Source organism: Eulemur rufifrons, chromosome 2, assembly GCF_041146395.1.
Source record: "Eulemur rufifrons isolate Redbay chromosome 2, OSU_ERuf_1, whole genome shotgun sequence".
NCBI classification, from domain to species: domain Eukaryota; kingdom Metazoa; phylum Chordata; class Mammalia; order Primates; family Lemuridae; genus Eulemur; species Eulemur rufifrons.
Window position 1 is genome coordinate 87,702,966 of NC_090984.1, and position 18,034 is coordinate 87,720,999.

Here is an 18,034-nt window from a genome sequence, read left to right on the forward strand (position 1 = left end):
CAAACCAAGGAAAAGACACTGCAGAAAAATCCAAAATGTTTACTCTACCTAACCTAACAACTCCTACTGAACAACATATATGCTGCACATTTATGAGTTGTAGCCCACAGTTGTGGAAAATTCACTACAGAATAAAACCAAACACTGCATGTTACATTTAGTATACAGCATGACTTTTCTGCTCAGTACAAGAAAAATCTACTACCCACCAGATACTAGGACTGATGGCCTGATAGCAGCAGTGTGTCAGGATGTTGTTCTTTTTTGTTTTTTTGCCCCAAAAGAAAAAATAAAGTAATAGCATTGTTGAATATCCCAATTAAACCTCCATCCAATTCAAAATTCATCTTCAGAGCTGTCGGCTAAGAGCATTACTCGATCTTGCATGCTGTTGAATTCTCTCTGCTAGAGAAAGAAAACAGAAAAGCATTAAACTCTTTCTGCAGCAGAGCAAAGCTGAGAAACAGGCCCACTTTAAAGATATACTAACAAATGAAGCCTAAGCAGCAGCTGCTACGGCTAATCCAAACCACTGGGCATGTCAATACTGTTCATGCATCATTAAGCCCCGTGTACTTTATTAAGCAAATTAGGTTAGCAAAGAATGTTCTGAAACTGATTAGGTTTTGCTATTGTTGGTTCCATACCTTTCTTTTATGCCTTTTGAAGCCATTTCTCCTTCGGCGATTCATAACCTTAATGCTGTAGAGCGCTCCCAAGATGAACAAGGCACCAGCTATCCCAACCCCTACAGGCACCAGCATCCCAGACATATAACCAGCCTGCGCAGAAAAAGACACACGCATGAGGATGCTAAACAGACCACTGCCCTGGGTTCCTCATTTCTGCTGGATGGCAGCAGGTTTTTAGACACTTTGAATCTTCATGTTTGCTTTGTTATAACATAAAATAGAACCTAGAATAAAGTTACTTTTTAGGGAGAAGGCAACAGAGAGAGAGAGGTATGTCTATTTTGGGATATTTCAAATACTTAGAAGTAAGTACTGAAATAAATCAGCCAGACTTAGTGGCACCTCCAGCCACTTGCTTATGCACATTTGTCAATAGCAGTTTTGGGTGACAGAAATATAATTTGTGTTAAAGATGGATGAAGTAAGCTTCTGAGAATGCCAGGACTATTAAAATGCTACAAATTGGAAATATCAGCCAGGGCCAAGCTCCAAGGGGGTTGAAGTGTCCTCTGGAACAGTGTTTCTTGGAGGGTAAAAGGAGGATCTTGACAGTAGTGGTTCTCTCTCTCTCTCTCTCTCTCTCTCTCTCTGTCTTGGCTGCATTATAGTAAGAAAGGAAAGACAAAAGTGCTTGTGAGTGAGTAAAAGGTGAGGGCTTCTGGAAGCCACAGGGAAGAGGAGGGCCAGCAAAATCAAGAGGAAGGATGTTAGATGTTGGAGTAGAAGAAGAAAAGACAAAAACAAGGAGAGAGTACACACACAAAATGGATTAATTTCTATGCATGGAATAATCTCCCCAGCTTATTCCAAACAAGACCAAAGTTGGAGATAGGGAGGCAATTCTGAGTGTCTCCAGCCCCGAAGAAAGGAAGTGGCAGAGAAGGGCACAGAGATCACTGCCGACAACCTTGGTGCCTCCAAAAGAACCTGGAGGAATCAAACCCATGGGTGTTTCCAACATCCCTGAAGTGTCGCTACGGATACCTCGGTCCTAAGACAGCAGCATGATCCCCATATACTCCCCGGCTTCCGTAAGCAACTCAGGGCAAGCCCGTGGTACTAAGGCTGATTCCCGCACTTTAGCCAATAAGCCTCTTATGGACTAGAGGGGTGTGTACTAACCTAGAGCCCTGTCATGGGGTAACACAGATACTGGTTTGTCTCCCAAGAACCCCCTCCTAGGAGACAGGCAAAGTACATAAACAATTAAAGTTTTAAAAGCGGTAATAAGGACTTTAGATAGGCAGGGGCGGGAGGGGGGGGGCGTGTAGCATGAATCTGTTCATTTATTTGCCTATGTCTAAAATTTCTAATATAGCACAAACTCTTTTTAGTATCTTTCAGAATGAGCCAAAAACAGAGAGGGACAGAGAATAAAAGTCTTCCCAAAAGTGCTGAAGTTTGCAGGCTGAGCAGCTTTCCCAACATTTCTCATAGTAAATCCAAGGAACCAATGAGACCTTACAAAACTGCAGCACCCTCCTCTCTTGCTCAGTGGCCTCTCAATACTTCTGCCTCCCAGAGTCTTAAGTTAGGGCAAAACATGAAAATTTTTACATTAATTTGAGAAGAGCACTTTTCATCAGCATACTAAGTATTTTTCCCCAAGAAACAAAGCCCAGTCATTTTTCAATAAATTAATATGCTTTGCAGAAGCCAACAGTTTCTAAAGTTCTTCCAGATTTACTTAAAGTTTATAATAAAAACTCTGTAATTTTCCATGTGGAAAAACATTGGACAATAGCAAAGTTTTGGTGCTCTCACCAGAACCGTATTTTCTTTTAAATCACCATTGCCAGTGCATGGAAACATACATACACGTTGAAACATAATCAACTTTACGCCCAGTCAAGCAGGCTTTGCAGAGATATATGTTCAGAGGATGATCTTTTTGAGCTTTTAGAAGGTCAACTCAATCGGCCTCTGTGTGGGCCACCTCGTGCTAAGTAACTTAACTCCATACCAATAATATGAATATTCTACGATACGTCACTATTTCTATATTTCTTACTGACCCGCTTAATCTTCTTATTTCTAGAACTTAAGTTTTTCAAATTTATTTTTAACTGACATATAAGATTGTATGTATTTATTTAATATCATATACAACATCATGTTTTGAAGTATACATACATTGTAGAATGGTTAAATCTAGCTCTAGAGCTTTAAATCAGTTAGATGTCACAAAAATTCAATTTTATCTCTCTCTTTTTATCCCTCTTTTTTTCTTCTTCTTTTTTTTTTTTTTGGTGGCATCTGCCTGCTTTGAAATTGCAAATAAATTACAAGATGGAAGCAAAGCAACCTGTCATCTTCAAATATAATCTGACCATTCATCTTTCAAAACTGACAAAAGGAAAATAAGCTCTTCTTTTACAATTAATTGTTCATGACTTGATTTCTTCAGAAATGAAAATAAATAAGATGGCATGCACACGTTTTGAAGTTATAAATTCTGCCTAGTACCTTTTCTCTGTTCAAACTTATTGCACACATGTGCCCCCAGATGTTACACCCTGAGAAGAACACAATTGTTCCAATGTATTATTCCAAACAAGAATGCATAACCCAAACCTAATCATGAGGAAACATCAAACAAACCTAACATAAAGAATATTCTATTAATATTTTTTTAAGGGACCACATTCTTTAAAAATGTCAGTGTCATATAAGACAAAAGATGGCTATAAAAATGTTCCAGGTTAAAGGAAATCAAAGAAACATGACAACTAAATGTGTCACACAATCCTGGATGGGATCCTGTCAAGAGAAGAAAAAATACTTTTATTAATGTAAAGGAGATTCGGGGTCTGTTGAAAACACTGAAATATGGATGCCAGATTCCATAAAAGTATTATATGGATGTTAAACATACTCAAGCTAATAACTATACTAAGATTTGCTAATGAAATATTCCTACTCTTAGGAAATACACACTGAAGTATTTAGAGGTAAACAAGCCATGGTGTGTGTGACTTGTCCTCAAATGGTTCAGGTAAAAAAGAGGAGAGTGTGCCAGCAAATGAGCAAGCCAACGGGGTAAAAATGTTAACCATAGGTGCAGCCGGGTAAAGGGGTAGGAATGTTCTTTGTGCTACTCTTATTCTTATATCTTATCTGTAAGTTTTAAATTATTTCCAAATAAAGTTTCAAAATTTTTAAGTGGATTATAAGTCAAAATAGTACTAGATATTCTTGTTTTTGTTTGTTTGGCTTTGGAGGTTTTTTGTTTCTTTGTTTGCTTGAAGTGTATGAGAAAGGTATCCTTTCTTTTTAGGATAGTGTATTTGTTCAGAAACATCTGTTGTCAAGAAGCTATAAGATAACCAAATGATACACTGTACTACCTAAAGTCTGCTGAATTGAGACAGTGTCATTATGATTTCTATGCAATGGTGGTTCTCAAACTGGAGCATGCATCAGAGTAGACAACAACAACAAAAGGAATAATTCAGAACTTGTGAAAACACCACCCTTTCTATATCCAGCTAACTAATAGACACCTAATATTAGAACAATAAAATGAAGCTAACCTGAGAGAGTATCCTGGCTTGGCTGAAGAGCCCACTTAAATGTGTAGTTTAGTTTTCAGTTCTAAGGGATTCTGTGACTTTCATCAAGGAGACAGCAGTTTTGTTCTCAAATGGTTCCTGAAGATAATGACTAACAAGGCTTTTATAGATGATAAATATTATAGGTGGATAGGTGGATGGATGGATAGAAAGATAGATTAAAAGAGAGTAAGATATCAATACATATGTGTGTGACTGGTTCAAATCAAGTGAGCATGTAATATTTCAAGCACGGAGGAAGGGTGAGATGGAGAAGGTTTAACTGAGTCCCTCCAGGAGTCAAAAGATGAAAACATAGGCATTAAATAAGACAAGCACTGTTGGAGTCTCAACTTTTCTTCTTCCAATTTTTTTTTAAATTAAAACATACTGAAAACAATGCTGCAGAAGAAGGTGAAGAAAAAGCTGAAAAAACTTCAAAATAAGCCAGAAAAACAGGGGCCACACATAAAATTATTTGTCTTGGTGAAAAAGAACAAGAAGGTCGTATCAAGATTCTGAGATAAGAATGAAGGGTTCATAGGAATAGAAAATAAAGCCTTTCTGTAAAACTGCACAGATTTTTAAAGGGAGTGGTGAAGGTATATCTACATGCAGGTAAGAAATTTTGCAATATCAAACTTCAAAACAGGCTACATTCCAAAAGTTATTTTAAGTATATTTTTGGTTCTTTTTTTTTAACTCTGAAGGATATTTTCTGTAGAAGCAATGACATATGGATTCCTAGATTAACATACCAAAGCCTATTTAATTTTAATTGTTATATTTTCTCATGAAAAATAATAAGAAGCACTACCAACGTAAATATATCCAGTTCTAAACTTTTGAGCTTTCTTCCCCCAGGTCTTTCCTCAGTCCATCTGATCATCTGTCCTTTGCACAACTGGACCCATTACAAACACCAAAACAGCCTTCCCTGACCTCAACAGCCTTAAAATTTTTCAATGTTACTTTTAATATATATGAACACAAAATAGTCTCATTCTCAAAAACTGTACATGTTAAATTTTACTGAGAAGCAAAAAAAATAATAATTGTGAGGAGAATTAATATAATTATGTAATTTAATTGTGATTGAATGTTTTCTTTTGTTCTTTAATATTAAGGTATAGCAAAATAAATATGGATAATTCAAATATGGAAAAAAATGATGCCAAATAATAAGAAAGATATATAATACCATCAACAGAAATATATTGAGGCTGGTGAGTTGGAGGAACTCAATATCTGACTATCAGAAAGACTTCCATTTAACTGAAACCCCAGTTAAATGAGAGCTGGGCTGTAATAACGGCGTCTGACACGGGCTACAGTGAGGAATTCAGGGGCCCATCAATATGTTTGTGAGTAATTCCAGTTTAAAATTATAAAGTAACCAAAAGTGAAAACTTGCAGAGGGTTGAAAATCAAAAGAAAATGAACAATATAAACCCAGAAAGAAGTTAATACTGTCAATCACCACGTAGATGACAGCAAATGCAAAAGAGGAAAAATATTTTTCTAGAGTTGGCCATTCCAACATGTCAGCTCATTAATGCTTAGTAAGTAGCAACATTATAATAAGCCACATGCCTTGAGAGCCTCACATTGGCACAATGCCAGATAAAATGGGATTACATTCTCGAGATTCCCTAGAAAAAACTCCACCTTGATATGTACAGGATATTATTCAGCTGAGCATACCAACCAAAGTACATTCTTACACTTTTATAAGAATGAATGGTGCTCTGAAGAATAAGGTGTTCCCTGTGTTCTACAAGAAGGAATTTAAAGAAAAGACCTTCTTGTGGAGCACCTGGAAGTGGATAGATTAGGAGAATCAGTAATAAACTAAAGCTCTGCTATACTGGAGATCTTCTGTTTGACAAAGCTATATGCCTGTCAAGATAAGTTCAAAGGAAGAAAATACTTTTCTTACCTTGTCTTTTAATTTTTCCATCCAGCTTCTCACTAGGAAAAATGAGAGAATAAAATGTAAGTAGCCATATTTTGCTTATATTTCATGGTATTAAGCTAATCTGATACATTGAAGTTTTTTTGTATTAAATACAGTAAAAGGGTCAACAATATCAACATAATGACAGTAATGGTCTTATTTTTATTTCTACTTATTTAAAAATGCAACAGAGCACAACCACCTGTCATATCATTATTAGATGATAAACACAGAATATTTTTGTTTGTTAAATGTTATTATAAATGAATGCTTTGTCGGGGGAGGTCTGGGGAAGAAGAAAGGAAATCACATTTAAAACACCAAGTTCATTAATTCTCTGACATTTTTTCTTTAGCTTTATTCCTTATCTTTCCCAGTTTTTACGCTCAGTGGGAATGCTGCACTAGAATCAATGTCAGAGAGCAGAGATTAAGGCAGGAAAGGGCATGGGCAAGCCTGGGCTGCCCAGCACTGGCTCCAAAAAGGAGCATATGCAATCATATTTGAAGAAGAAAGAATTTAACAAAAGGCAAGAACAAGAAGTATTTCTGAAATATATTTATATATATATATATATATATATATGTATCTTGTGAACTGTGTCATTCTATCACGACATAACCACTATGAAAAATAAAAGCAATAAGCAAGTAATACTTATGGAAGCTAACTGGAAAGGACTACATAAACTATGAAATTCTATGTAGATGGTGACTACAACCAATTGGGAATAGATAAGCCAAAAGCAGAAGGAAGCATCAATGAAGATGAAAACATGTTAGAATAGCCATGTTAAGGGTAGAGTTGTTGGTGGGTGGTTTTTTTTTTTTTTTTTACCCTTAATTACCTTTTAAAATTATAATAATGTTTCAATACCAAATTCAAATTAATTTTTAAAGACATAAGAAATGAGAAAAAAGATAAATATATTCTCATTTTACCTCTGTTATCAAACAAAAGAAATGTTACTTAAAAAAGAAAAAAACACCTTTAGGATTTCCTTAAATTTTCTTTCCTCTCTGGAAGCTTCAACAGGTAGGAAGGAAAGCAACAGAGTGGCAAACTTTTCTTATAAAGAGCCAGAGAGTAAATACCTTACATTTTGTGGGGCATACAGTCTCTGTTACAGCTACTCAGTTCTGCTATTGTAGCACAAAAGTAGCCATAGACAATACATAAAGAAATGAGTTCAGTTATGGTCCAATACACTTTATTTCTGGTTACTGAAATTTGAATTTCTTGCAATTTTTCAATGTCAAAAATATTTTTCTTTCGATTTTTTTTCAACCATATTACAATGTAAAAACCATTCCTTGCTCATGGGCCATAAACAAAACAAGCAGCAGGCCAGATATGGGCCTTAGGCCACAATTTGCTGTCCCCTGACATAGACATACTTTAACCAAGAAATTGATACCACCATTTACAGCCTGACTCTAGTAGTGATATACCTGACGATACTGACGATGGCTAGCACACACAGACAGCTTTATCCCTCACAAAGCACCACGCATGCATTGCATCATCTGATCAGCAAATTGATCACAAACATGAGAGTCAGTTAAGATTATGCTCAGGGAAATGACAAGGAAACTGAAGCTCAGAAAAGCTAAGAGCCTTGCCCATGGTTAGCCAGCAAATAGTCACCGGAACGCAAACCTGATTGAACGACCCAGGAATAAGACTTCCCAACTGCCCATTTCTTTTGGTGATACCACCATTCTTCTGCTCCTTCAGGTTGAAAACGTGGAGACATCTCTGGCTCTTTCATCTCCTTCAGTTCCTGGCTTTCATTTCTCATTAAAGACCCTGTCAGGACCTCCCAGGTTTATCCTTCCCACATAGCTCCCTCTGTCCCAAGCAGGATTCAGGCCAAGATGGTGGTGATCAGTCAGGATGAGATCAGGGTCATGGGTCAGAACAAAGTCTAGGTATCTCAGGAAACGGCCAGGGGCCAGTGATTCTAGGAGCAGTTCCATGGGGAAGTGAGGTCCAACACCGATCCACTAACTTTGGAGAAACTAGTGAACCTCTGGACTCTCAGCTTCCTCATATAGAAAATGGAGACAGCAACATCTGTCTTGCAAGATTCTTGTGAAGATTAGAAATAAAATGTGCAAAGTGTTTAGACAGTACCTGATGTCAAGAGACTGGAAAACAAAAATAAGAAATCTAGGGCAGGAGGGGAAGAAGAAAGGTGAGTGAAATATGAGTATTGTGTTAGTATGTCTCAATTAAGTCCAAGATATAGATTTAAATTCAAGAAAGAGAATGTTCCCAATTCATTTATTCATTCAACAAATATTTATTATGCAATGTGCTTGATCAGGGATTGTGCTTTATGCTGGATCAGAAGTTATAGGATCTAGTTCCAGTGAGAACGGGGTTAGGCTAGCACATTTGTGATGAGAAGTGGATGACAAGCAGGAATGTAGGGACAAGCAGAGAGTGAGGAACAGCGCTGGAAAGCCAGTTGCTGGGAAAGGCAGAACTTCAACCTTTGAAGCAAGATGCTCGGAATCAGGGAATAGGCTGGGCATTAGATAGAGAGCAGAGCAAAAGAGGTGGGGGGCAGGAATGCCAACGTAAGCACCTCAGGAAGGAGCAAGCCAGGCAGGATAAGGGTAGCTTGGGGAAGAGAAACGGGAGGCAAAGACCAGGCCAGGGTCTGAGGCACCTGAAACACCGATAGGCTTGAGTACTGTAGGAAACTCACCGAGAAACATTCTAACTTTGGCCTTACCCAGCCAGGCCTCACTGGTAAACTGTCCGCATTTAAGGTTCTTAGAGTGAATTTCACAGAGACTTTTAGATGATTGTCTAACAAAGTAACTCTCCACTGAAGGCAGGAAGGCATATCAGAACAGGATGGTCACACGTGTACAGGTCATCTGAAAGAGCATGTTCAACAGACCTAGTTCAATAACTTATAATACAGAGAAGAAAGCTGGGCAAAATCTTGGCTAGTGAGGGGCTGATACACAGAGGATAGTGAACAAGTATTTGGGTCTAGAAAGATTGAGAAAATGCCACTCTTAGAGTATGTGAGCTTGATTACGTTTCCCCTTAAGAACAGGAGAGCCCAGAGGGCCACGCCTGGTGCTTCTCAGGTATCCACCAGGGTCCTTAGCATGGTACTGGACATTCAGGTGCTTAAAAAATATTTTTCCTTCTTTTAACAAATATTTATTGCTTTTAACAGAGTTCACAATCATTCAGTAAGCATGATTCTCTTTCATGAGAATTCTGCAAAGTGTTTTCAGCAAAACATTCAAGGCAGAATAAAAATAAATTTAACACGAGGATCATTTTAAAACTTAAGGAACAGAAATTATAAGGGAATTCAAAAACAAGAGAGAAAATCATAAGGAAATATTTTTCATTAAAAAATATGATTATTTATAAAGAGGAGAATCAACAACTGCAATTTTTTTAAAAGTAGAGAAAGCATTGTCTGGGGGATGGGCACATTTGTACCCCTGACGGGGGGGGGGGGTGCAAAGGCAATTTATGTAACCAAAGCTTTTGTACCGCTGTAATACTCTGAAATTAAAAAAAAAAAAAGAGTAGATAAAGATCTCATGAATGAAAGGGGTATGAATTGATATAGCTTTTTGGAGGTGTGGGGATGGAAGGGGAGATGTGCAATCAATATCAAAAGCTTTTAAAAAGTTTAAAATATTTTATCCAAAGCTCCAGTTATTGAAGAAATGTATCTTAATTAACCATGGGCGCACACAAAATTTTGTTTAAATCATGTTCACTGCAACATATTTATAATAGAAAGGAGCATGTAAACAATATCAATATCCAACAATAGAGGATTGGTTTAAACACTCCAGAGGAAACAAAACCTTAGGCTATGTCTACAGAGTAGAATATTATAAGAAAACAAAATTACACAAAGAAAAATGCTTAATGGCAAGGTGTTCAAATTACACACTGCAAATGAAAAAATACAGTATGTGAGCCCAAGTTTGTATGTAGATAAAAATATTAGGTATATAATTTGAACAATGCACCTCAAAATGTTAACTTAATTAATCAATGAGTGATGGAATTATGGGTGATTTTGCTTTTATTTCCTATATTTTTAGGATTTGTCAAGTTATAATTTCTTACTACTTTTAAATTAAGAAAAAAATTTCATAACAAACCCCCCCAAATTCTGTAAACCTTTGTAAATTAAAGTTAATGGTAGATTGCTAATAATAGGCAACACAAGAAGTTGAAGCCTTTCCACTTGGCTAATTCCTCAGCCCACAGCTACAGATTCACTCTAATTTCACTGATTCTGGTTTGTTTTCCTTTTCCTTCTTGAAATTGTATTTAAAGCAAATCTCAGAGCACAGCAAAATGTTAATAATAAGGCCTCTGCACTCCTAGTAGGAAGAGAGGTACACAAAAAGTAGGCATGAATAAAGGTCATATATGGCAGGCCCACAGCTAATACTCAATGGTGAAAAGTTGAAGGCTTTTCCTCTAAGATCAGGAACAAGACAAGAATGCCCATTCTCACCACTTCTATTCAACACAGTACTGGAAATCCTAGCCATCCAAATTATAAAGAAAGAAGTTAAATTGTCTCTGTTTGCATACAACATGATCTTATTTATATAAAACCCTAAAGACACCACCAAGAAATGGTTAGAATTTATAAAAGAATTCAGTAAAATTGCAATATACAAAATCAACATACCAAATCAATAGCATTTCCATACACCAACAACAAACTATCCAAAAAAGAAATCAAGAAAATAATCCCATTTATAGTAGTTACCAAAAAAACACTTAGGTATCAATTTAACCAAGGATGTGAAAGACTTGTACACTGAAAACTATAAAATATTGATGAAAGAAATTTAAGACACAAATATAAAGATATCCAGAGTCTGTGGATTAGAAAAATTAATACTGTTTAAATGTTGATACAACCCAAAGCATTCTACAGATTCAATGCAATCCCTATCAAAATCCCAATGACATTTTTCACAGAAATAGAGACAATAATTTTAAAATTTGTATGGAGCCACAAAAGACCACAAAGTAGCCAAAGCAATCTTGAGCATAAAGAACAAAGCTGGAGGCATCACACTACCTGACTTCAAAATCTACTATAAAGCTATAGTGATCAAAACACCATGATATTGTCATAAAAACAAACTCATAGACCATTGAACAGAGAGTTAAGAAATAAATCCACATTTATGTGGTCAATTTTCAACAAAGGTGCCAAGAACACATAATGGGGAAAGGACAGTCTCTTTAATAAACGGTGTTGGGAAAACTATAATCACATGCAAAAAAATGAACTTAGACCCTCATCTCACACCATATAGAAAAATCAATTCAAAATGGAGTAAGACTTAAACATAAGATCTGACATTGTAAATCTACTAGAAGAAAATATAGGAGAAAAGCTTTATGACATTGGTCTGGGCAATGACTTTTTAGATATGACTCTAAAAACTTAGGCAACAAAAACAAAAATAGACAAATGGTATTTCATCAAGCTAAGAAGCTTCTGCATAGCCAAGGAAAAAACCAACAGAGTGAAAATACAACCTACAGAATGGGAGAAAATATTTGTAAACTATACAACTGATAAGGGGTTACTATCCAAAATATATAAGGAATTCAAACAACTCAATAACAAGAAAACAAATAACCAGATTTAAAAATGGGCAAAGAACGTAAATAGACATTTCTCAAAAAAAAAAAAAAAAAAAAAGACATACAAATGGCCCTCCCTTTTTTCTTTCTCTCACATGTTGATATTGATATTTTGGTATCCTCCCATAAATCATGAATTTTCTGAATGGCATCTAGAATGATGAATCTTTTCCAGAAGAGTTTCAATTTTACTCTGCCCAGATCAATCAGGAATCACCATCTCTGGTAGCTAAAGCCTTATAAAATGTATTAATATTTCTTAAATAAGTCTTGAAAGTCAATTTACTCCCTCATCTATGGGCTTCAGAATGGATGTTGTGTTAGCAGTCATGAAAACAAAATTCATCTCCTTGCAGATCTCCATCAGAACTCATGGGTGACCAGGTACATTGTCAATGAGCAGTAATATTTTGAAAGAAATCTTTTTTTCTGAGCAATAGCCTTCATCAGTGGGTTTAAAATATTCAGTAAACCATGCTGTAAACAGATGTACTGTCATCTGGGCTTTGTTGTTCCATTTATAGAGCATAGGCAGAGTAGGTTTAGCATAATTCTTCATGGCCCTAGGATTTGGGGAATGGTCAATGAGTATTGGCTTCAACTTAAAGTCACCAGCTGCATTACCCCCAAACAAGAGACTTAGCCTGTCCCTTGAAGCTTTGAAACCAGGCATTGACATCTCCTCTCTTACTATAAAAGTCCTAGATGACATCTTCTTCCAATATAAAGAAGTAGATTTCATCTACAATGAAAATCTGTTTAGTGTAGCCGCCTTCATCTGTGATCTTAGCTAGATCTTCTGGATAACTTTCTGTAGCTTCCACATCAGCACTTATTGCTTCACCTTGCACTTTTATGTTATAGAGATGGCTTCTTTCCTTAAACCTCATGAAACGACCTCTGCTAGCTTCTAACTTTTCTTCTGAAGCTTCCTCACCTCTCTCAGCATTCTCAGAAATGAAGAGAGTTAGGGCCTTGCTCTGGATTAGTCTTAGGCATGAGGAAATATTGTGGCTGGTTTGATCTTCTGCCCAGACCACTGAAACTTTCTCCATATCAACAATAAGGTTGTTTCACTCATCATTTGTGTGTTCACCAGAGCAGCATTTTTAATTTCCTTCAAGAACTTTTCCTTTGCATTCACAACTTGGCTGTTTAGCTCAAGAGGCCTAGCTTTGGACCTATCTCAGCTTTCCACATGCCTTCCTCACTAAGCTTAATCATTTCTAGCTTTTGATTTAAAGTAAGAGATGTGGGACTCTTCTTTTCACCTAAACATTTACAGACCTTTGTAGGTATATTATTATAATTGGCCTAATTTCAATATTGTTGTGTCTCAGAGAATAGGGAGGCCCAAGGAGAGGGAGAGAGACAAGGGAATGGCCAGTCAGTGGAGCAGTCAGAACACACACAATATTTATCCATTAAGTTCACAGTCTTATGTGGGTGTAGTTCATAGTGCCCCAAAATAATTACAATAGGAACATTAAAGATCACTGATCACAGATCACCACAGCAAACATAATGATAATGAAAAAGTCTGAAATATTGTGAGAATTTCCAAAATGTGACACAGAGACAAAAAGTGAGCACACGCTATTGGAAAATGGTGCCAATATGCTTGCTCAACACAGCATTGCCACAAACCCTCAATTTGTAAAAAGTGCTGCAAAGTGCAATAAAGCAAAGCACAATAAAGCAAGGTGTGTTTGTATTAAAATGAACAGAAGAAGGGAGATAGGGAAGTCAGGCAAGCTTGCCAAGTTCAAGGTAGAGGCCATCTCCATTTATCTAAATTAATTATAACTGAAGAATTTCAGGCTACCTGGATTTATAAAATATAAGCTTCCCATATAGCATTGTATAAGACATATTATACTTCATAACTAGGCTCATTTGGTTCACATTCAATTTTGAAAGAGTTATAATCTCTTTAATAGTCAAATTTTCAACATCACATCTTTCAATACTGTGGGAAACTTGATTTTTATCTTAATGAAAACAGAAATGTATGTTCCACCTAAATAAAAAATGAAATATCACAACATGGTCCTTTGTTCAAAGCATGTGTAGTATCCAAATTTCATTTACAGTATTTTTACAGTGTCAAGAAATAAATGGAGAACAGCTCTTTTTCCTCCCTGTTATTTAATCATAAGTGCTTTTTCTAGCCCAAAAAACAGACAAAGCTTTTTTCCAACTTATATAACACACTTAAGAATAAAAAAACTTACCAAGTTTTAAGTATTATCTGCATGTTTTTTAAAGAACCTTGAGTTTTTCTAGCTACAGATTATTGTCTAATGATGCTAAATTTACCTGCTTTAAAACCACACAGAAACTCTATCTATAATCATTTACTCTTCACATAATTACAGAACAGCAAGATTCCAATGAATAGAATGACCCACTTCTTTGCACAGGGCTAAATGAGCAGTAATCGTGTATCTAAGAAGCAATTAATTCTGAAAGCTCTGCACTGCTATTTTCAAAGAAAGGTATAAAGAGCCCAGATACCCTAATCTCTACTTTCAAGTAATATTAAGAACGTCTTGGCCAAGTGCGGTGGCTCATGCCTGTAATCCTAGCACTCTGGGAGACCAACGCGGGAAGATTGATTGAGCTCAGGAGTTCAAGACCAGCCTGAGCAAGAGCAAGACCCCATCTCTACTAAAAATAGAAAAATTAGCCAGGCATTGTGGCATGCGCCTGTAGTCCCAGCTACTCTTGAGGCTGAGGCAGGATGACCACTTCAGCCCATGACTATGAGGTTGTAGTGAGCTATCATGATGGCACTGCACTCTACCCTGGGTGACAGAGCAAAACTCTGTCCCAAAAAGAAAAAAAAAGGATGTCTTTAGTTAACTGCAAACTTAGGAATGATACTAAATACCTACTGGGGAGATGCAAAAAGAATATCTTGCAGTCAACTACACATTCTAGGGTCATTTATTAGTACTAATGATACTAACAAACTGTAAACTTTATTGTCACAACTCTTGTGATGAGAAGGCTGTCATGAACTTCCAACATATGGAAATATATGATGCATAAATGAGGAAAAAAGTATCCTTCAGTGTGTCTTTCTCTCTCTTCCTCAAAAGAGAAGCATAATATATAACATTTCATGCCATCATTCAGCAAGGGAGAAAATAATTTGTCTATGTCCCTCTCCACCCCTTGTTAGGGGAAAAATTCACTGCTCTCTGCCTGAGGTGCCCTTGAATGTTCTATGATTTCACGACTCAGCAGCATCAAGTCCACGCTCAGGGGCCCTGAAATTCTCATTCTCATGAGGTTTCTTTTCACATTTGCACTACCTGATCTTCAATCCATTGGCGAAAAAGAAAACGGTTTAACAATGGTGATCTAGCACCTCTTGTATTATCCTGGATAGAGCTGGAGCCCATTCTCTAAGTGAAGTATCGCAAGAATGGAAAGACAAGCACCACATGTACTCACCATCAAATTGGTATTAACTGATCAACACTTATGCGCACATATAGTAGTAACATTCATCAGGTGTCGGGCAGGTGGGGGGGGGAAGGAGATGGGTATATTCATACCTAATGGGTGCGGTGCACACTGTCTGGGGGATGGACATGCTTGAAGCTCTGACTCAGGTGGGGCAAAGGCAATATATGTAACCTAAACATTTGTACCCGTAATATGCTGAAATTAAAAAAAGAAAAAAAAAAGAAAATGGTTTGGTCTTCATACTTTATTTTTAATAGAAAGTTTACTGCTTTCTGAAGTTCAGTATCATTGAGCTCCCAGTACAAAATCAAATTTGTGTGAATTCTTTTACCGGATCTACTGAATCTAAAATCTGCCATCTGGAGATATAGCTGAGGCTTTAGCAACCATCAGCCCTACCCACAATCCCTCCTCATTCTCACTGTTATTCAAGGTGATTAACCACTGTAGTTTCAAAACAAGGCCCCCAACCACCCTTCTCCTTTATTCAATTTTGGGGCTTCCACTGATAAAAGCTATGGCTTGACCATAGGCTGAGGTAAAGAGACGATCGCCTAGTACCAGGTGACTGAAAAATCACGTTTGCAGCTGACCTTTATCCAGAGTTTCTGACATGATTCTACTTGATCAACATGAAGCTCCCACTTCCCTAGCACCTTGACTCAGCCAGCAGATGAAATCAATTAGAAGTGGAGAGCTCAATGAGTACTAAAGTGGTTTTCAAGGCAGCTTCAGGGTTTGTTTTCTAAAAGTTCCATTTATCAGTTCATAATGCTTCACTCCTCACAATGATGGGCAAACACCAAGTTGCACTCTCAAGAGAAATTAAGGCTAATCTTTGGTTAAGAACACCTGAACATTGCTGTTTAAAGGGTAGAAAGTTTCAGTTACGTAAGGTAAATTCTGGAGATCTAACATACAGCATAGTGCCTGTAGCTGATAATACTGTATTGTATACTTCAAATTTGCTAAAAAGGGCAGATCTTTGTTTTAAGCTGTACAACTTAAGGTATATACGCTGTGAAATGGTCACCACAATAAAACTAATTAACATATCTACATAGTTACATATGTGTGTGTACATGTGTATAGATTTTTCTGTCCACTAAGAGAGTAGATCTTATGTTGTATTCCTAACACAATAATAATAACACTAATAAAGGAGATGAAAGGAAACTCTAGGAGGTGATGGGTATGTTTATGGCCTTGGAGGTGATGGTTTCAAGGGCGTATACTTGTCCCCAAAGTCATCAAGTTGTATACATTAAATATGTACAGCTTTTTGTATGTCAAAAAAAGAACACCTGAACATTATAGTTAATATATTCAAAAGCAAAACTTTTCTGCCATCTAAATGGATTAATTGAAAGTTTCCCTGAACTCTTGATCCTTAAGAAAAGTCTAAAGGTTTTGACAGACCACTACAGCATGGCAGGTAATTAACCCAGACTCTATCTTTCCCCCTTTGGAATCCCTTGAGCAAACAGGGAACCACTGTTCAGCATATAGGGGAGTACAGCCAATCTCAATTTCCTTATTCCTTAGTCATTTCAAAGATCATGCGACTTTGCCACGTTCTTGAGATGCCACGCCTCCTGTTATGTTTACTTTCTTTCCTTCGTGCTGGAACATTTATTTCCTTGTGTGATCTGTAATTTTTCACGTGAACTTATTTTTTAGTGGGGAGGTTGTTTTTCCCATAGGAATCTCGTACACCCTGAATTGCAGAAGTGCCGCTACAAACGAGCAGTTTCTTATGTGCTTGTGCTGAGCACACCAGGAATGTCACCCATCTGGAACAGAGCCGTGCCTTCATCTCTGAGTTGGGGATTCTTGCATCATGAAGGCAAGCCTGGGGCTTCAGTGCCTTTTGTTTTCTCTCACTCAGAGCCCCAGGAAGAGAGGCGCTTCTCTGATGTTTCCCTGGATTGCAAAGGAGGACTTTCCTAGACCCCCTTTCACTGAGGGGGCAGCTGTTCCAGAATGCCTTCTTTGTGCGGGCATTTCAGTCCCTGCTCCCTGCCCTACACCAGCCAAGGCCATGTCCCTTAATCCCACATTGGTTTTAAACATCCAGCACTCATAATTGGTCCAGTGGCCCCCTTAAGACGCTACCAGAATTTCCTCCCTTTTAAGGCTAAATAATATTCCCCTTTATGTACACCACATTTTGCTTATCCATTCATCCATGGATGGACACTTGGGTTGCTTCCACATTTTAGCTACTGTGAATAATGCTGCTGTGAACATGGGTGTACAAATGTCTCTTCATGCCCCTCCTTTTAATTCGTTGGGGTATATAGACACAAGTAGAATTAGGTTTATTATTTGACATATTTTCACTCAATCAGAAGATGACTTCAACAATGTAACCAACATTTATTGAGTATCTAATAGGTACTACCAGGTACTGTGCCAGAAAATATCTATAAAACCTTATATATTTATGAATTAAACCTAACAGCAGTTAGGTCTAAAAGGTACGAAGAGAAATTAAATTGTATTTTTTCAGCAGACATAATTAAATCCCGAAGCACCGAGCACCGATTAGACATTAGAAGTAAAATCTGATTATCCCAGAGACTCACTTCCATACAAACACTTTTATGAGTTGCCTAACTGCTCATGGCCCTGAATTAGCCATCAACCAAAATGGATTTGTTTTTACCCAGTAACAAACAAAC

At 37.1% G+C, this 18,034-nt stretch overlaps 1 protein-coding gene across 1 annotated transcript in view; it reads right to left on the reverse strand.

Moving 5' to 3' along the window:
* Nucleotides 1-336: 336 nt before the first annotated feature.
* The window catches only part of ARMH4 (armadillo like helical domain containing 4), a 96,261-nt gene continuing 78,563 nt past the window's right edge, over nucleotides 337-18,034 (reverse strand). Inside the window, exons 5-7 of the mRNA XM_069464988.1 lie at nucleotides 6,183-6,214; nucleotides 648-782; nucleotides 337-405 (exon numbers count right to left, since the gene is read on the reverse strand). Coding sequence (XP_069321089.1) covers nucleotides 337-405; nucleotides 648-782; nucleotides 6,183-6,214 — 236 coding nt within the window. The remainder of the gene's footprint in view (nucleotides 406-647; nucleotides 783-6,182; nucleotides 6,215-18,034) is intronic.